This window comes from Tamandua tetradactyla, chromosome 15 (genome assembly GCF_023851605.1).
Source record: "Tamandua tetradactyla isolate mTamTet1 chromosome 15, mTamTet1.pri, whole genome shotgun sequence".
Classification (NCBI taxonomy): domain Eukaryota; kingdom Metazoa; phylum Chordata; class Mammalia; order Pilosa; family Myrmecophagidae; genus Tamandua; species Tamandua tetradactyla.
The window spans coordinates 68,256,079-68,277,481 of record NC_135341.1 but is presented as its reverse complement, the minus strand read 5'-3'; the positions used below and the strand labels follow the sequence as shown (position 1 = coordinate 68,277,481).

The following is a 21,403-nucleotide window of genomic DNA, read 5'->3' as shown; positions in this document are numbered from 1 at the left end:
ATGAATTATACCAAACATTCAGGAAAGAATTAGTACCAACACTACTCAAACACTTCAAAAAAATTGAAGAGAAGGGAAAATTGCCTAACTCGTTATAGGAAGGCAACATCACCCTAATACCAAAGCCAAACAAAGATTCTTCAAGAAAATGAAATTACAGACTATCTTGTTAAGGAATATAGATGCAAAAATCCTCAACAAAATACTTACAAGTCAAATCCAGCAGCATGTTAAAAGAAGCATACACCACAGCCAAGTGGGATTTATTTTAAGTATGCAAAGGCTGGTTCAACACAAGAAAATCAATAATGCAATATACCACATCTATAAATCAAATCAAAGAAAAAAACCACATGATCATCTCAATTGATGCAGAAAAAGCATTTGACAACATTAATTATGCTTTCTTGATTAAAACACTTCAAAGGATAGGAATAGAAGGAAACTTCCTCAATATGATAAAAGGAATATATGAAAAAACCACAATAACATACTCAGTGGGAAAAGACTGAAAACTTTCCCTTTAAGATCAGGAACAAGACAAGATGGCCACTATCAACATTGTGTTCAACATTGTGCTGGACTAGAACAACTAGAAAAGAAAAAGGAAAAGGGCATCCAAATTGGAAAGGAAGAAGTAAATTTTCACTGCTTGCTGATGATATACTTATATATTGGAAATCCTGAAAAATCTACATCAAAATTAAAAGAGCTAATAAATAAATGAGTACAGCAAAGTGTCAGGGTACAAGATCAACAACCAAAAGTCAGTAGTGTTTCTATATACTAGTAATGAGCAATCTGAGGAGGAAATCAAGAAAAAATTCCATTTACTATAGCAACCAAAAGAATAAAATATTTAGGAATAAATTTAATCATGGCCACAAAAGGCATTTACACAGAAAAAAAGAAATTGCTAAAAAAACAAATCAAAGAAGACCTAAATAAATGAAAGGATATACCATGTTCATGGAAGACTATGTATAGTTAAGAGGTCAATTCTTCCCAAATTGATTTACAGATTCACTGCAATACCAACTAAAATCCCAACAACTTACTTTGCGGAAATAGAAAAAACAATAACCGGACCGTGCAATGGTGGCTCAGTGGCAGAATTCTTGCCTGCCATGCCAGAGACGCAGGTTCGATTCCCGGAGCCCACCCAAGCCAAAAAAAAAGGCTTCAGCAGAAAAACCAATAACCAAATTTATTTGGAAGGGGAGGGTTCCCACAACTGCCAAAAATACCTTTAAAAAGAGGAATGAAGTAGGAGATTTCCTCTTCTTGACTTTAAAGCATATTACAAATCTACAGTGATCAAAACAGCATGATACTGGCATAAAGATAGTTATACTGATCAGTGGAATCTAATTGAGTATTCAGAAATAGATCCTCTCATCTATAGACAATTGATCTTTGAAAGGCAATGAAGCCAACTCATCTGGGAAAGGGCAACCTCCTCAATAAATGGTTTTGGGGAAGTGGATATCCAAATCCAAAAGAATGAAAGAGGACTCCTATCTCACACCTCATACAAAAATTAACTCAAAGTGGATCAAAGACCTCAACATTAGAGCTAAGAAAATAAACAGTATTAGAAGAACATATAGTGAAATGTCTTAAAGATCTTGTGATAGGAGGTACTTCCCTAGACCCAAAGCATGAGCAATGAACAAAGAAATAGACAAATGGGATATCCTCAAAATGCAATGCTTTTGTGTATTGTATTAGTTAGGGTTCTCTAGAGAAACAAAATCAACAGGGAACACTCACAAATATAAAATTTATAAAAATGTCTCACGTGACCGTGGGAATGCAGAGTCCAAAATCCGCAGGGCAGGCTGTGAAGCCGAGAATTCCGATGGACGGTCTGGACGAACTCCACAGGAGATACTCACCAGCCGAAGCAGGAATAGAGTCTATCTCTTCTGAATTCTCCTTAAAAGACTTCCTGTGATTAGATTAAGCATCACTCATTGCAGAAGACACTCCCCTTTGGCTGACTGCAAATGGAATCAGCTGTGGATGCAGCTGACATGATCATGATCTAATTCTATGAAATGTCCTCATTTCAACAGACAAGCCAGAACTTGCCCAACCAGACAAACAGGTACCACAACTTGGCCAAGTTGACACACGAACCTGACCATGACATGTATCAAAGTAATTTGTCAGGAAAGTAGAAAGGCAGCCTACACAATGGGAAACAATATTTGGAAAACATATATCAGATAAGGGCTTAATATCCAGACTATATAAAGAGATTCTACAACTCACCCACACAAAGACAAGCATCCGATTTTGAAATGGAGAGAAATTTTTCTGAAGAGGAAATACAAACAGCTCAAAGACATATGAAAAGGTGCTCAATCTCACTGGCTATTAGGGAACTGCAAATCAAAACCCATAATAATATATCATCTCACACCTATTAGAATAGCCATTGTGAAAAAAAGAAAGAAAACTACAAGTTCTGGAGAGGATGTGGAAAAAGAGTCACACTTATTCACTGTTGGTGGGAATGAAGAATAGGGTAAACACTATGGAAGGCAGTTTGGTGGTTCCTCAGGAAGCTAAGTATAGAATTACCAACAATCCAGCAATCCCATAGCTAGAGGAACTGAAGGCAAAGACACAAACGGACATTTGTACACTGTTTTTTATAGTAGCATTATTCGTGAGTGCCAAGAGATGGAAATAGCCCAAATGTCCATCAACAGATAAGTGGATAAACAAAGGGTAGTATATATATATGCAATGGAATATTACACAGTTGTAAGGCAGAATAAAGTCATGAAGCATGTAACAACATGGATGAAACTTGGGGACATTATGTCAAGTGAAATCTGCTAGAAACAAACAGAAAATACTGTATGGTCTCACTATCATGAACTAATATTAATGAGTGAAAATTGAGTGTTAAAGTTGAGAGCACAGGTTATCAGGAGATAGGAAAAGGGTAGAGATTGGACATTTGATGCTGAAGCAGTACAGAATGTTCAACAGGAATGATTGTAAACATCCAGAAATAGATAGCCCCATACTATCTGATGGGAGCACAATACTGCAAGTACACTGAACGAAGCTGAGTGTGAGTATAGTTGAGGAAGGAGGGCTGGGTACATATATGACACCAGAAGGAAAAATAAGGACTGGGACAATCACTAAATAACACTAAGTATAACTTAGTGATGTCTGAAATGGACAACGATGGTGATTAAGTGTACAAACAGAAGAATGTTTTTGCATGAGGGAGAATAAATGAATGTCACATTGCAAGGGTTCAAAATGGGATAGTATAGAGGAAAAAATACAGTTAATGCAAACTGGGATCTATAGTTAACAGTAACTTTGTGATATATTGCCACTGAATGTAACAAAGACAATATGCCAAAGCTAAATGTCAATAAGTGGGGGGTGGGGGGTATGGGAGAATGACATAAAAGCATAGAATTCTTTGTGGAAGAAATGGAAATGTCCTCAAAGAGATTGTAGTAGCATGTGCATAGTTATGTGATTTTATCAGGAACCATTGATTTTTTACTTAGGTTAGATTGTAGGATGTGTGAATAAAACTGTTTTATAAATGAGCAGAGAAATACATATGCCTGAGAAAATGTGGAGAGAGAGATGTGCCTAGTCACTGCTGGTAGGGAAGTAGAGTGGTGCAGCCCCTGTGGAGGGCAGTGTGGTGGCTCCACAGAAGGCTAGGGGTGGGGTTGCCATGTGACCCTGCAACCCTGTTATTAGGTATATACCTGGTAGAACTGAAAGCACGAACAGGAATGGACGTTCAAACACTGGTGCTGATGGAACCAAAGGATGGAGCACCAGCAATGGATGGAGGTGGCCTAAGGGTCCATCGACTGATGAACGGAAGGGTGAACTGTGGTGTTCACAATGGACTATGAGCAGCTGCAAGAGGAAGGAGGTTGTGAACCATGCAACCCGGTGAACAGAACTTGAGACAGTATGTTGAGTGAAATAAGCCAGAAATGAAAAGACAAATATTATAATGCCTCACTAATATAAACTAACTGTGATGGGCTCTGAGAATTGAACTTGAGAGCATAGCCTACCAGGGGAAGGTTTACTATAAAGGTTTCTAGATTGTAAGTTATTATAGCAGCCACATCAATTCCTGAGTCCGTAATTTCTAAATTCTGAGATGCTGAGCTCTTTGTGTATAACTTGGTCATTCCCTGAAACTTTGGGTATCTGTGTGGCACCTGAGACTCAGAGCTAGAGCTCTGCAGCTATGAAAGTCAGCGTTATCCCATACAGCAACTATTTAAAACTCTGAAAAAGTCATCAGACTTCATTAGAGATGAATGAAACTGATCTGGGTAGGATTAAATTAAATCATACTAAAGGGTAAAAGATATTGACTGTATTTTTTTTATATTGACTGTATTTTAAAATTTCAACTTCTGTGTGAGACCAAAGGAAGAGATGTTTATTTGGTGGAAAATTTATATTTTTGGTAGTACACTTTCTAGTTTAGCTTTATGGTCAGCTTTTCTGTACACCATAACTACATGGAAACTTGAATAGAGTGAGATTTTTTTGGTGTGTACAATTTGGTGTGATGCCCTGATAACATCACAGAATAAACTGGGCAGAAGATTAAAAACTTTGCAAAGTCCCCTTGAGGGACTTGGGGAAAATGTAGAAATATTAAATTTCTCTACCTGGGGAATTCCTGATATCCTGGCAATTATTGGGGACTGCTAATTTGATGGTCCAGGCCCTTGATTTGGGGCTCACCCTTAAAGGAGAAGCTAAGCTTACTTAGATTATGCCTAAGAGTAATGCTCAGAGAACCTCTTTTGTTGTTCAGATGTGGCTTCTCTTTAAGTTAAGTCTGCAGGTGAACTCACTGCCCTGGCCCTATGTGGGATGTGATTACCAAGGGTGTAAATTTCCCTGGCAACATGAAACAGAACTCCTGGTGATGAGCCTGGGATTGAGAAAGACTTCTTGATCAAAACGGTGACAAGAAATTAAACAAAAAAAAAAAGTTTCAGTGTCTGAGAGATTTCAAATGAAGTCTAGAGGTCATTCTGGAGGTTATTCTTGTGCAGTATGTAGACATCCCTTTTCAAATTTTGGTGTGTTGGAATAACTAGAGAGAAACACCTGACTCTGTTTAAATGCAATCCAATAGCCTTGATTCAGGAAGGTGATTGAATAATTTTTAAGAGCTTTTAAGGTATAATTGTAAGATTGTGAAAACCTTACAACTGACATTTCCTTTATCCAGTGTATGTATTGATGGCTAAAAAAAAAAAGGCAAAAAATAAATAAATAATAGAGTGTGATGGGGGTATATTGGATGTTTTGGGTATTCTTTTATACTTTTATATTTACTTTTATTTTCACTTTTTTGGAGTAATGAAAATGTTCAAAAATTGATTGTGATGATGAATGTATAGCTATATGATGATACTATGAAATACTGACTGCATACTTTAGATGATTATATGGTATGTGAATATATATCTCAAAAAAATTGCATTAAAATTAAAATGTAACAATCCAAAATGAAATTAAGAAAACAATTCTATTTATAACCTCAAAAAGATAATAACTCCAAAAAGAACAAAGTACATAAGAATACATTTAACAAAATAAACAGAAGATGTGTACGCTAATAATGACAGAATATCATTGAAAGAAATTTTGTAAAGACCTGTGTGGAAAGACATCCATTTCCTTGAAAGAATTAATAATGTTACAATGTCAATATATTCCAAATTGGATTATAGATTCAGCACAATCCTTATCAAAACATCTGCTGGATTTTTTTGAGAACGGACAAACTAATCCTAAAATTCACATGGAAAAGTGAGGGACCCTTGAGAACACAGAAGAGCGAAAGAATAGCCAAAACAGTCTTGAAAACCCAGAACAATGTTTGAGGCTTTTACTTCACAATGTCAAAGCCCACTACAGAGCTGTAGTAATCAACACAGTGTGGTAAATGGCATTTTGAGAGACATATAGATAAGTGGAATAGCTTTGAGATTCCATATCTGAACCCTTGTATCAGTCAATTTTCAACAAGAATGCTAGGACAATTCAATAGGGAAATAATATTCTTGTGTGTGTTCTTTTTTAAACAAATGGTTCTGGGACAGCTGGATATCCACATGTAGAAGAATGAAGTTGGACACCTTCCTCATACAATATTCAAAAAATTAGAAGAAAATATAAAATTAAAATATTCTGGATCCAAAAAACATCATCAGGAAAGAGAAAAGGACAACCCACATAATGGAAGAAAATATTGTCTATCATATTTCTGATAAAGGGTATCCAGAACATATAAAAATGGGCAAAGGATCTGACTAGATATTTCTCCAAAGGAAAAAAAACAATAAGCACATGAAAAGAGTCTAAGCATCATTGGTCAGTGGAAATGCAAATCAAAACCAAAATAAGATACCACTTTACACCCACTATGATAGCAATGTTCAAAATGCAAGGGTTGTTGAAAGGATGTGGAAAAATTGGAACCATCCTGTGCTGATTTGAAAGGATTATGTGCACTAGAAAAGCCATGTTTTAATCCTGATCCATCTCATTTCTTCTAATTCCTACTCAGCATTGTGGGTTGGAATCTTGATTAGATTATCTTCACAGAAATGTCACATGCCCAATTGAGGGTATTAACTTTTGATTAGAGGGAGATGTGACTCCACCCATACCAGGTGGGTCTTGATTAGTTTACTGGAATCCTTTAAAAGAGGAAACATTTAGGAGAGTAACAGAGCCATGAAAACCAAGAAACAAGAAGCCTGGAGAGAAAGCTAGCAGATGTTGCCATGTTTGCCATGTGCCTTTCCAGTTGAGTGAGAAATCTTGAAGTTCATTAGCTTTTCTTGAGTGAAGGAAACCTCTTGTTGGTGCCTTAATTTGGACATTTTTATAGACTTGCTTTCATTGGGATATTTTCACAGCCTTAGAACTGTAAACTCTCAACTTACTAAATTCCCCTTTTTAGAAGCCATTCTGTTCCTAGTATACCATGCATTGGCAGCTAGCAAACTAGAACATCTCCTCATACACTGTTAGACTGATTCTAAAATGGTATAATCTCTCTCCCCCTTGGAAAATAGTTTGGTAGTTCCTCAAATGATTAAACATAGAGTTACCGGATTTCCCAGCAATACCACTATTAGTCACATACCCAAGATAATGTCGAGTGTTCATAGCAAATAGGCAAAAAGTGAAAACAGCCCAAATGTCTGTGAATTGATAAATAAACAAAACATCATATAACTAAAAACAGAATATTATTTAGTAATAAAAAGGAATAAGTTCTGATGCTTGCTACAATGTGGGTTGTGCCGGTTTGAAATATTGTGTATCCCAGAAAAGCCATGTTCTTATTCAATATGGCTGGGTGGGATCTTTTTTATTGTTTCCGTGGAGATGTGACCCAACCTGGTGGCAACTTTTGATTAGGTGGTTTGCTACAAAGTGGATTGTGCCAGTTTGAAACTATTGTGTATTCCAGAAAAGGTGGGATTGTTTACTAGAACCCTTAAAGACAGAATCATTTTGGAAAAATCTTGAGAGTGGGTCTTGATTAGACCAACCAGAGCCCACACAGCCAGACGCCTTTGGAGATGCAGAAGGAAAATGCCTCTGGGGAAGCCTTATGAAATGAGAAGAGAAAGCTAGCAGATGCTGCCATAAGCCTTCCCAGCTGAGAGAGAAACCCCATATTTCATCAGCCCTTTCATTGGAGTTATCTTTCTCTTAGTTTGGAATTTCTATGGCCTTAGAACTGTAAACTTACAGCTTAATAAAATCCCCTTTTAAAAGCTGTTCCATTTCTGGTATATTGCATTCCAGTGGCTTTAGCAAACCAAAACATGGATAAACCTTGAAAAAAAAGCATACCAAAAGACCAAATGTTATATGATTCCATTCATATAAAATGTCCAGAACAGGCAAATCCATAGAGATGCTAAGTAAATTAGTGGTTGTCAGGGACCGAGGGATGGAGAATAGGTGTGTCTGCTAATATTTTGGATGTTCCATTCTGGGTGATGAAAATATCCTAAAATTAGTGATGATGATTGCATAACTGTGAATATGCTAAAGATCACTGAATTACTGATTGTACTTTTTAAAAGGGTGGACTTTTTTGGTGTGTGAATTATATCTTAATAAAGACGTTCTAAAAATTTGTAAATAGAATGAAAGAATGTATGTTGGAATGAGCATTATTTCTATGATACACAATAAAAGTAGAAAGAGCATAAATCTTTTGCCTAGTGCTGGGGAAAAATATGGAATGAGAAAATATAATACAAGAAAGGGACTGGACAAAGTGAAAGCTGAGAATATAAGCAAACAGTAACATTTTAAAAAAGGATTAAACGCTAATTTAAAAAAGTAAAACACACTAGATTTTTTAAAAATCAGCTATATACTGATTAAGAGTAATCTTTAAACATAAAGATAAAAAAGGATTGAAAGTAGGGCAGTGCAATGGTGGCAGAATTCTCACCTGCCAGGCTGAAAACCCAAGTACAATTCTTGGAGCCTGTCCATGCCAAAAAAAAAAAAGAATGAAAGTAAAAGTATAGATAATTTTCCATTTACACTTGATTCTAATGTAAAGAATACTGGTTTATCTCTATAAATATCAGATGAAACTGACTTCAAGATAAAAGCAAGACTAGATTTATCTAAATCTAGTCAGACTGCAAATCACAACTTCCATAGTGCAGGAAATAAAATGGATAAAGGGACAAGTTAAATGATACAATGATGAAGTAATCAGGAAAATATAGAATGTAAGATATTCTATAATTTTCTTGGGTATGTTGATACTGTTTTGTAGAAATATATCCTTATTCTTAGGAGGTTCATGTTGAAGAGTTCAGTGGTAAATTATCATGATGGTAGAATTATCAGCTCTCTCAAAATTGATACATAGATGAAATAGAATTCCAATAAAAATTCCAACTGATTATTTTGATGAAGGCAGACAAGTTGGATATAAAACTTATATAGAAGAGCAAAGGGTAAAGAAATAACCAAGACACTCATGAATATAAAACAGTTAGGAGAACTTGCCTTAAAACATGCCAGGAATTATTATTATAAAGTTATAGAAAATAGGAAAATGTAGCATTAACATTGAAGGAGATTAGAGAGCCCAGAAATAGACCCACACCAAATTTTACATTTGACATATTACAGAGATGTTATTACAGATCTGTGTGAAGAGGATGAACCTTTCAATGAATTGTGCCAAGATAAATGGGACTCTATTTGAAAAAAAAAAAGAAATTGGGCCATTACTTCACACAATACGAAAAATGTTCAGATGTTGTGATGGTTAATTTCATGTGTCAACTCGGGTAGGCTATGGTGTCCAGTTGTTTGGTTAAGCAAGCAATGGCCTGATTTGTTTTTTTTTTTAGCTACACAACCTTTACAGTCTTTATTAACAGGTTATAGCTATTATGTTAAAATTCAACCAACTGCATACAACCTAATATCCCATCTAAAAGAAAATGAGAGTAGAATAAATTTTATTTTAAATGGGACACAGAGGCAAAGTGCCAAGAATTAAAGTATAACTTAAAATTTTAATTTCACAGTCTGAATATAAAAAAAGCAACAATTCCTAAAATCATGAAAATGCGATAAAATAACCACACAAAAAAATGACATGTAAGTTATTTCATTCTTTCTTAATATTATATAGTGAAAAGTGATGAACTTATAACTTCAATCTTCAGGTGGCATGTTTCATAAGATAAATTATTCATTAAAATAGTACAAAATGTTTACAAAGAACATTAAACTTAAATTTCACGGTGGTGTATAAAACAGTATTTGAAAGAATGACCTATCTAAGGAAATAAAAGTTTCTTCAAAAAAGATAGTTAATTATGAATATGAAATAAACCACAATATTAAAACCCTCATAGCTCTCTGTAGGAAAATGAATTAAGATAACTTCAATCTTTCTGGAGAAAAGTATTTAGCATTAGAAATTTAAAGTGTAAACTTTATATATCAATTCAAAAAGGAATATATTTAAACCTGGCATTGCTACACAGTCACTCTCTATTTTGTGGAAAATGACAATTGAATATATGTACTTCAAAATCAAAAGTTAATTTTTACTTTCCCCTTCATTGGCAAGTTTTCTTTCTTTTTTTTCCACAATCACATAGTCACATTGTGAAAGCTGTATCATTAATCATCTTCAAGAAACTTGGCTACTAGAACACAGCTCTACATTTTCAGGCAGTTTCCTCCAGCCTCTCCATTACACCTTAGCTAAAAAGATGATAGCTATTTAATGCATAGGAATAACCTCTAAGATAACCTCTTGACTCAGTTTGGAATCTCTCAGCCATCGACACTGTATTTTGTCTCATTTCGCTCTTCCCCCTTTTGGTCAAGAAGGTTTTCTCAATCCCTTGATGCTGAGTCCCAGCTCATTCTAGAATTTCTGTCCCACATTGCCAGGAAGGTCCACACCCCTGGGAGTCATGTCCCACGTACAGAGGGGGAGGGCAGTGAGTTTGCTTGTTGTGTTGGCTGAGAGAGAGAGGCCACATCTGAGCAACAAAAGAGGTTCTCTTGGGGGTGACTCTTTGGCCTAATTTTAAGTAGGCTTAACCTATCCTTTTCAGGGTTGAGTTTCATATGAACAAACCCCAAGATTGGGGGCTTAACCTATTGCTTTGGTTGTCCCCACTGCTTGTGAGAATATCAAGAATTCTCCACTTGGGGAAGTTGAATGTTCCCCCTTTCTCACCATTCCCCCAAGGGGACTTTGCAAATACTTTTTTATTCACTGTTCAAATCACTATGGGATTTTTTTGGGCATCACTCTGGACAAACCTCCAAAATCTCATGCCCTACTCAAGGTTCCACGTACTTATGGTGTTCAATTAAGCTGTCCACACAAGTTAAATTAGGAATTGCACTAGTCAAAATATAAATTTTGTACCAAATAAACATTTTTTGCTTTAGTCTCACACATAAGTTAAAATTTTTAAATATTAGTTACTATTTTCAACACCATGCAGTATTGACATTCCTTTGTTCTTCCTCATCAATGGTCTGATTTTTACTGTGAAAGTATTTCAAAGATGGATTTACATCTAGAGTCAGCTGATTGCATCTACAATAGACAAAGGAGATTGAGGGGAGGGAGTCTCTTGATCTAATCAGTTGGAGGTCTCAAAGCCAGAGCAGAGAATCTCAGAAGCCTGAAAAAATTCCTGCCTCTACCTCAGCCAGCCCACTTTTCCTAAGGAATTCAACCTTACCTTCATCAGAGTTTCCAACTTGCAGCCTGCCCAATTACCTACTGTTAATCTCTTAATATTCATATATATATGCAAATTTACATATATTTCAATTTAGCTATAATATATATTATGAATATATATATATTAGAGAACTGAGCCTAATGTTCCCAACTCTGAGTGGGGTTGATTTGAAAGTGCCTTTTTCTAAGTGCACAAATTGAACAGTTATTCAACGGCTTCATCATTGCATTCATGTTTCATTATGAGGAGGATCTTTTTAAAAATTCCAGAGTTGTGATGATACTGATATTTTACTAATTACAAACAAGGAAAACTAACTCCCTTATGATAAATGGCCCTCATTTCATGAAATACAGAATGTTTGTGATAAATTTGTGTGAAAGGTGATTTTTTGTTGACTAAGCCATTTAAAATGCTTTCTTTCAAGGGCACATTTTTAGCATAAATCATGACCTCAGGGTCTTTCTTTTGCAAGTTGTTTCTTTCTTTCAGGTATCTGTTTCTTTTAAAATGAGGAATACCTAAATGAAAACAGTTTAACATGACAGTTTCTAGGTATTGATAGGTCACAAATAGGTTGCTAAATAATTTGGGGGGGGGCATAAGGGGGTCTGCTGCAAGTATAAAATTATTAAAGTGCTATTTGACAATATTTGATATACATACCAGTGTTAGCAATATGTAATACTCCAGGAATTATTTGTGATGTTGTCTCAGAGTTCTCTGTCAAACCATCCTCATCATTGGCTCTTCTTGGATTTTTAGTAGTATAGAGATTTTCAGTGTGGCCTTCCAGTATACAAGCAAGGGCAGAACAGCCACTCCATCGAACTCTGGACACTTCTTTCCTTCCAAGACGTAAAAGCCTATCCATTCTCCAAAATGCTTTTGCAAAGGCTTTGTGTATGCTCTCATACTCGAAGTGCAAAGCTTTTGTCGCTTTGGTTTTGGAAGTGAAGAGGTCCTCTATTGTTGTGTATTCTTCCTTAAACACTGTTTGAAAAGCATCAATTATTTTTTGCTCTTCAGGGGTCATTTGGTAGGAAGGATCAAATCTGGAAAGTTGATGGAGAAGTAAAACTGGGAGTTCCACTGATGCCAAGTCTGCTGCTGAGGCACCATAATGCCCATCAAACAAACCAAAAAAACTCACATTGGGCTTATTGCCAAAATTATTCACTACAGAGAATTTATCATCCATGTCAGCTTTCCATGCAGAATTCCTGTCTTCGCAAATGGCAACTCCTTTAATTAATGCATGGTTTACGTGTGGTGAATATGTGTAACGCCTGTCAATATTATCAATGATCTTATAGTAGGCTGGTGCGTGTTTCAAAAGTAGCTCAAAAGCATTATTAACTCTCTGTAGGGTTTTTTCAGTGAATATAAAGGATGACAGTAGTTTAGTAATTAAAAGCTGTCTCTGAACAATAATCGTCGACCTCTGTGGTATCTTTCCACCAGTCCAGTTAAAACCCAGTGTGGCCAGAGCTATATGTTGCTTTTTATGGAGGAAAAAGCTATGTGGGTCAATTTCACGCTTGCATATGGAGCAGGGAAACGTGAACTCTTGCTCGAAGTCCTGCAGTTCATCATAGTTTCCAGAGTCTGTTGATTTTTTCTTCTTTCTAAAATACTTTCTTTTCCACAAAAATGGCATTCCTCTCACTGAGTCTTTTGTTGGTTGTGTCGTATCCCATTTTCTTGATTTCCAAAATACTCTGCAAACAGGGTGAAAGATATTTTACACCTCAGGAAGGATGCAATGTAAATATCTCTTCAAGCAGGTGCTTATTCATTATAATTTGCATTGGCTCCACTCAATTTTATGTATAAGCCTAAAGTTGAATATTCTGACTGCCTTTCTATGATTTCACCCCTAGCACATAATAAGCGCTCAAGAAATTGGTGATTGACCATATATGCCTGAATGAACTGAGGCTAAATACGCACATAATCAGCTAGACATCTAGGTATAACTACAGATAACAGCAGATTATTTTATTATGGGCATGTAAAGATACAGGCTCGAGACCTAGGACTTTGATTTGCATATGAGCATCCTTACTTTGGTACTCCATTTTATCTGGCTTAGAACACTTTTGTCCTAGTTTAAATGTTCATGAGAAAATGAATGAACTGTGCCCAAAGCAACCAGAATAATGAAAAAAAATTGTAAGTACAGAATTTTTTTAAACGACTATAATGAAGAAGAGGTGTGGGCTAGTAGAAAGAAGGGAAATATGTGCAGCTGGATGAAAATTTTCTGGAGGATAGGCACCTTTTCTTATACTCCTTCCTATAGAAGCAAGGACCTGAAAAAAAAATATATTGCAAGGACCTATGAGGACCTGGAAAAAAATGCTTTCGTTAAAAAATTATTTTAAGGGCCGCGGTGGCTCAGCGGGCAAAGTGCTTGCCTGCTATGCCGGAGGACCTCGGTTCGATTCCCGGCCCCAGCCCATGTAACAAAAACGGAGAAACAGAATACAATAAAACAAGAAAATGTTTAAAAATGTTTCCCTTTCTTCCTTCCTTCCTTCCTTCTATCCTTCCTTCCTTCTCTCTGTCTTTCCTTTAAAAAAAAAAAAAAAAAATTATTTTAAAACGTAAGAAAGCCAAGTCAGTAACTTTAAATGTTCTTAAAATGTGATATTAATGCCTGGAGCCCATAAGAACTTAAAACATCTCAGATATATAATAAGTATTAGAGAATGTTGGGGGTTCTGAAGAGAAGAAAGGAACTCATTTAATAATAACAAGAATAATAGTGAAAGGATCTTTTAGCATAATCATTGCTTTAAAATCTTTAATACAAACAGATACAAAGTAGAACGTGAAAGAAGTTCCTCCTCTCTCTTCCCTACTCTCAACTGCCCAATCCTAGTCCCAGTAATAGAGTTTAACATCATCTTTCCAGACATACATGTATAATTTTTTCCTGAAATGCGAGTGGCGTTATACTTTGCATACCATTGTAGAATCTGCTATTTTCACTCAATAAAATTAGTTTGAATACGGAGAGACAAAACAATATACTGTGAATTATGTAGATTTTGAATTTAAAAAGACACTTATTATATTTACTAACTGTATGACTTAGCCAAGTTATTTAATATCTCTGAACATCTGTTTTCTTATCTGTAAAGTGGGCAGGGTTGTTTTTAATATCAAATGAGGCAAATGATAAAGCAATGTGGCATTTCTCAAAATTTGACTGTTCATTCTATTCATTGAAAAGAATACGGAGAATGCTAACAAATGAAAACAATGTATAAAGGCATGAAATTGCAATGTGTTTTGTGTATAAATAAAAACAAACTAGGAAATCAATGGGAGAGGGATGTTTTTTGTTTTGTTTTGTTTTTAAACTGTTTTAGGGGGTTAAGGAGAGGGCTGTTTTAACAGCAGAACCTGAATCTAAGTATTTCAGAATTGTGCAATGTGTGTTTATCAATTTGTTGTGGTAAATTGTATGTATCATCAATTAATTATAGCTATGTTACACCGTTTAACAAATTATAAACTGGACAAATAGAACAGGATACAATTTCCAGATATGTATGTAAATTAAAACTGAATGAATAGGAAAAATAGCATAATGGATATAGAATATAAGTAAACATAAGATTCTTGCCAGTAGAATTTGCCCCATAAGTTATGCAGAAATATTACTTCTGGGAAGGAAAGACTTCCATGATAAATTATACAAAGTTTCTCTATGTAGTAGACTAAAGGACTTTTGCAAGCTTTATATATATATAGATTACACATGGCAATATAATAAAATTAAAGGAAACAAGCAAAGTTCTGTTAAGTTCTAAGTATTCTGACACTTTAAAAACTCATGTATTTTAAGTCCCTGAAATGCACAACAATGTATTAGATACTGCTACACAGCCCCACATTAAATATTTTTTTACAAATTTCCACTTCATAAATTCTTCTAGAGCTTTTAAGGAATTACAAATTTTTTTTTTTAATTTTTTTATTAATCAAAAAAAAGAAAAGAAATTAACACAACATTTAGAAATCATTCCATTCTACAAATACACTCAGTAATTCTTAGTATCATCACATAGATGTATGATCATCATTTCTTAGTACATTTACATCGATTTAGGAAAAGAACTAGCAAAACAGCAGAAAAAGATATAGAATGTTAATATAGAGAAGAGAATTAAAATAATAATACTAATAATATATATATATATAAAGGAAAAAGTAAAAAACAAAAACAAAAGATACAAACACACAAACAAACAAACAAAAAACCATATTTCAGGTGCAGCTTCATTCAGTGTTCCAACCTAGTTACATTACACCTAGGTATTATTGTGCTGTCCATTTTTGAGTTTTTGTATCTAGTCCTGTTGCACAGTCTGTATCCCTTCAGCTCCAATTGCCCATTATCTTACCCTGTTTCTAACTCCTGCTGGTCTCTGTTACCAATGATCTATTCCAAGCTGATTCTCGAATGTCGGTTCACATCAGTGGGACCTTACAGTATTTGTCCTTTAGTTTTGGGCTAGACTCACTCAGCATAATGTTCTCTAGGTCCATCCATGTTATTACATGCTTCATAAGTTTAGTCTGTCTTAAAGCTGCATAATATTCCATCGTAGGTATACGCCACAGTTTGTTTAGCCACTCGTCTGTTGATGGACATTTTGGCTGTTTCCATCTCTTTGCAATTGTAGATAATGCTGCTATAAACACTGGTGTGCAAATGTCCATCTGTGTCTTTGCCCTTAAGTCCCTTGAGTAGATACCTAGCAGTGGTATTGCTGGGTCGTAATCCATTCTGCCATTCTATGTCTTTTGATTGGGAAATTCAGTCCATTAACTTTTAGTATTATTACTGTTTGGATAATATTTTCCTCTACCATTTTGGCTTTTGTATTATATATATCATATCTGATTTTCCTTCTTTCTACACTTTACTCCATACCTCTCTCTTCTGTCTTTTCGTATCTGACTCTAGTGCTCCCTTTAGTATTTCTTGCAGAGCTGGTCTCTTGGTCACAAATTCTCTCAGTGACTTTTTGTCTATAAATGTTTTAATTTCTCCTTCATTTTTGAAGGACAATTTTGCTGGATATAGGAGTCTTGGTTGGCAGTTTTTCTCTTTTAGTAATTTAAATATATCATCCCACTGTCTTCTAGCTTCCATGGTTTCTGCTGAGAAATCTACACATAGTCTTATTGGGTTTCCCTTGTATGTGACAGATTGTTTTTCTCTTGCTGCTTTCAAGATCCTCTCTTTCTCTTTGACCTCTGACATTCTAACTAGTAAGTGTCTTGGAGAACGCCTATTTGGGTCTATTCTCTTTGGGGTGCGCTGCACTTCTTGGATCTGCAAATTTAGGTCTTTCATAAGAGTTGGGAAATTTTCAGTGAAAATTTCTTCCATTAGTTTTTCTCCTCCTTTTCCCTTCTCTTCTCCTTCTGGGACACCCACAACACGTATATTTGTGCGCTTCATATTGTCATTCAGTTCCCTGATCCCCTGCTCAAGTTTTTCCATTCTTTTCCCTATAGTTTCTGTTTCTTTTTGGGATTCAGATGTTCCATCCTCCAGTTCACTAATTGTAGCTTCTGTCTCTTTAGATCTACCATTGTAGGTATCCATTGTTTTTTCCATTTTTTCTTCTTTGTCCTTCACTCCCATAAGTTCTGTGATTTGTTTTTTCAGATTTTCTATTTCTTCTTTTTGTTCAGCCCATGTCTTCTTCATGTCCTCCCTCAATTTATTGATTTGGTTTTTGAAGAATTTTTCCATTTCTGTTCGTATATTCAGCATTAGTTGTCTCAGCTCCTGTATCTCATTTGAACTATTGGTTTGTTCCTTTGACTGGGCCATATCTTCAATTTTCCGAGCGTCATCCATTATTTTCTGCTGGTGTCTGGGCATTTGATCAGATTTCCCTGGGTGTGGGACCCAGCTGGTTGAAAGCTTTTTCTGTGAAATCTCTGGGCTCTGTTTTTCTTTTCCTGCCCAGTAGGTGGCGCTTGTGGTGCTCGTCTGTCTGCACGGCAGTTGGCCCGGGAAACCGCACGTGGAGGTGGGGGTCGCTGGCCGCCGCGGCTTGGGAGAGTGCCGGTCCCAATTGCCCAGCTGGCCCGAAACGCCAAGCGTGACGGGAGGGCCCCGCTATCCAATGTTCCCTGTCAGACCGGGGAGCCACGTGCGTGGAGGGGACCCCAGTCGCCAGCCGCCCCGGCCGGGAAACCGTGCGCCCCTTGGGTATCTCACCGCAGCAGATTCTCCCTGCCTGTTCAACTGTTCCAGAATGGGGTACGCTGTCTTTTTGGTCTCTGTCGTGACTCCGGGAGCTGTTTCGTATTGTTTCTGTTTCTTTAGTTGCTTTTCTGGAGGAGGAACTAAGACCCGCGCGTCTTACTAAGCCGCCATCTTCTCCGGAAGTCCCTCTGCCGAATTACAAATTTTTAGGGTAGGTTTCTCCTCCCAAATATTAGAACATGTTATAAAACTCTACAATATTAAACAATATTACATACGCACAGAAATGACAAAGAGAGTAGAGAGCTCATAAAGAGCTCCAAATTTTTAACCATTTTCACGTAAGATAAAAGTTAAATCAATGAGAAATGAATAAGTTTTATAACAAATGTGTTAGGACAACAGGACAATCATTTGCAAAAATAAAATTCCTTTTACCTTCTGTCCTTCAGATGGCTTGTTAAACATAAAAGAAAACATAAAGTGCTTGGGAAAAAAACACAAGTGACTGAGATTTATATAAATTTGGAGAGGAGAGCATGACATCAAGGGAAGTAATCATCTGGTCATATATTTAATCGTATATTTTAAAAATCTATGCATCAAACGACACCAAAATTAGAGAAGTATGTGCACACACACAAACACTAACTGTATATAAATAAACTTAATATATAGCTTTTGTCACTTACTAAGTAAAAGTCAAACACCCTAACAGGAAATTGGCCAACAAATATATGAAAAAAATTCAACCTCATTAATATTAAATAAATGTAAATGAACCAACATGAGATATTTGCCTGCCAAATAGGTACCCCACATAAAAAGAAGCATTCGCTAATAGCTAGGTAGGGGGCAGGAAAAATCTTCCCTCAGACATTGAGAGTGGGCATGAAATTGGAGTAATTTGGGGGAGCACATACTAACAGTGAGTTTCAGAAGTCTTCAAAACATCTTTGCTTTTTGACCCAGCTGTTCCACTTCTTGGAATTCAAAGAATGTAATCACATACACCTTAAAGGGATACATACAGAATGCTCATCACTGTTGACGTTTGAAATGTTGAAAATAATGCAAATGTCCAACATCAAGGTACTGATAAAATAAAACAATGGCATATCATGCAGCCATTACGAATGATACTGCAAAAATCATTGCATTTTGGGAGGAATAGGCAAAGCTGTATATGGTAAAACATCCACGTATTATGAAAGGATATATAATGGTATGTAAGTCTCCATTCTACTCCTTTCTCTGAGTATTCCAGTCTCCCTCCAGGGGTGTTACTACTATTTTTTTGTCTATTCTTTAAGTTATTGTGTGTGTGTGTGTGTGTGTGTGTGTGTGCACATGCGTGCGTAGGTGTATATAGAACCCCTCCTTTTAAACACTGTATTACACACAGTTCTGCACATTTCTTTTTTCACTTAACATTACAATACATTAATACATGAAAAAAGCATGTTCAAAGCTGTATGGATTGTGATACTATTTTTAAAAACCTGTTTAGGAAGCTATTTTCCAAAGAAAAAAGTGTTTATGTGACATGACAGTCATGACTCCCCATTTAAAAGCTGTAGCCTTTAAATCCAGGGAGAGTAAGCAATTTTTCAAAGTTACATAACTAATAAGCAGTACATTTGGTGTAAGAACTGAGCAGCATAACCCAGATATGGTCAGGCTAGCACAGAGTACAAATCTAGAATTGCTTCCTTTTTTATTAAATATTTTCTACTTTGCACATATTTGCAAAAACATGTATAGTATAGATCCTTATAGAGATAGATTCTCTAATCATTACAGAGATATTATAAAATAAAAATAATAAAAAGATAAAAGAATACAGAAATGATTCATAATCTCTACAAGTCAAGAAGTTCTAATTGCTGATTGCAATGTTTATTACATGTATAAATAATTTTTAATAAAAATTTTACTTTTTAAATAAAAGTAAATTTAAACTGTGTACTCTACTTTTAATGTCAAGATTGTTTTACACTTTGGAAGATCATGTAAATCTGTGGATTAAATTAAATTAAATTGGTAGTCAAAAAACAGCTTTGTCTTCTCTCCCTCTCCTCTTCCCCAACTTCAGAAAATAAGAGAAAGAGAAAGAAGCTGGATTGGATTTTTTTCCTAAAGTATTTTCTTGCTCCTTTCTGGGAAGCTAGATATCTTGTGTGAAATTTCATCTTATTAATTTCAGCTTTTGTTGTCAGGATTTCAAAATCTTTCTAAATGTGGCCATATCAGCAGGCTAACAAGCCTCCTGTCTTTATATCACCAACACATTTTCTTTTTGGAATGGAGAATTTTTAAATTACGCAAAATAAGAAAGAATACAACAAGCCCCCATATATCTATCACCAGCTTTAAAACTTAGCAACATTTTTTGGGACTTGTATGCAATTTAAAAAAAAAATTTCTACTCCAGTAACATAAATATGACCTCAATTCTCAACATTTCTACACTCTTGCACTCCTGCCCACTTTATTTCATTTTATTTTTGCTGGAGCATTTTAAAATAAATCCCAGAATCATATCAATTTCACTCATGAATACTTCAGTCTCATTAACAAATTAGATCAGCAGAGATTCACTTCACTACCTACAACGGGCAGCTCCTGTGCAAGGTGTGGAAACTGAACAGATGGTTAAGGCTTGCGTTTTGCTCCTGAAACTACCCTTGAAGGTACCAGGGAGGAGCTCACAGTGCCATTCATAAGCTCATGCAAGTCACTAACAAGAGGGTTAAACTGGCCAGATGGAGCCCAGGACAACCAGCCCAACCAGGGATGGACCTACCCCTTCGACCAACTGGGAATGATGCTGTAAGACCTGAGGAACTGACCCAGAAAAACTCACAGTCAAGAGAAATCAATAAGAGGTCCAAGTCAAATCCTGATGGAATGACGAGTTAAGGGGCAGAAGAAGGAAGTATAGCCAGAAGAGGAAGTCAAGGGACAAGCAGAGAAGTAGGGGGAAAACTGGATTCTGTTAAAACTTTTAAGATCTTCTGATCAAAATATAACTAAAATTTTTTGTTGGTTTTTTCTCCATGGTTTTTGGGTAAAAGATGCATGATGGACTGCTGAGGCAATATATAAGGCACCATAATACTATGGTTTTACTTGGAGTCATTCCTTATATCAGAAGTTTCATTTTTCTATATTAAAAGGAAAGCCATAATCTATGTATCTCTCTCTCTCTCTTTCTCTCTCTCTCTCATGCATCTATTCTTAGAATGCATTGTGTCATTCACCTGTTTATTCATTCATTCAACAAATACTTAATTGAATATCTGCTATGTTCCAGGCACTACTTTATTTGCAGGGAACAAAACAGACATAGTTCCAGATGAAGCTTCTGTTCTGATGGAAGAGATAGACAATAAATAAAGAAAACAAGTAAACATAGAGATAAATGCTATTATGAAAAATAATTCAGAATAAAAAAATAGACTTCCTCAATGTACATAGACCAATAGGAAGTCAAAATTTTCTTTGATTGTTAAGAAAGTGGAGGAAAAATAATAGTGTAGGTATAATTGTTCACTGACTATACCAATTATCCAACAAAAACCAGGAAAGCTTACTTTAAAGCTGTATTACTTTGCATGCTCCCTTTGGGTTGTTTTCTGCCATCCCCTTTGCCTTCTCCTTTCTCCTTCTCCCCAGCCTCTGTTCCTCCAGCTTGGCTGCTGGCCATGATGGCAGTGATGGAGCTGGGGGTGGGGTGGAGGGTGGTGAAGACAGTGGTGGCAATCTGCTCACTTCATGGTAGAGCTCTCCATGTGGAATGCTTACCACATCAAGTAGAACCTCTGTCAGAGCCAACTTT

The 21,403-nt window shown here is 35.9% G+C and overlaps 1 protein-coding gene across 2 annotated transcripts in view; it reads right to left on the bottom strand.

Annotated features, from left to right (window-relative positions):
- The window catches only part of PP2D1 (protein phosphatase 2C like domain containing 1), a 56,531-nt gene extending 35,169 nt beyond the window's left edge, over positions 1 to 21,362 (bottom strand). The window contains exons 1-3 of one of the 2 annotated variants that reach the window (XM_077130034.1): positions 21,159 to 21,265; positions 18,490 to 18,576; positions 11,985 to 13,039 (exon numbers count right to left, since the gene is read on the bottom strand). In XM_077130034.1, coding sequence (XP_076986149.1) covers positions 11,985 to 12,978 — 994 coding nt within the window. In that variant the 5' untranslated portion in view covers positions 12,979 to 13,039; positions 18,490 to 18,576; positions 21,159 to 21,265. Of the gene's footprint in view, positions 1 to 11,984; positions 13,040 to 18,489; positions 18,577 to 21,158 lie in introns of both variants that reach the window. The other variant, XM_077130033.1, reaches the window with a different exon arrangement.
- Between the last annotated feature and the right edge of the window lie 41 nt (positions 21,363 to 21,403).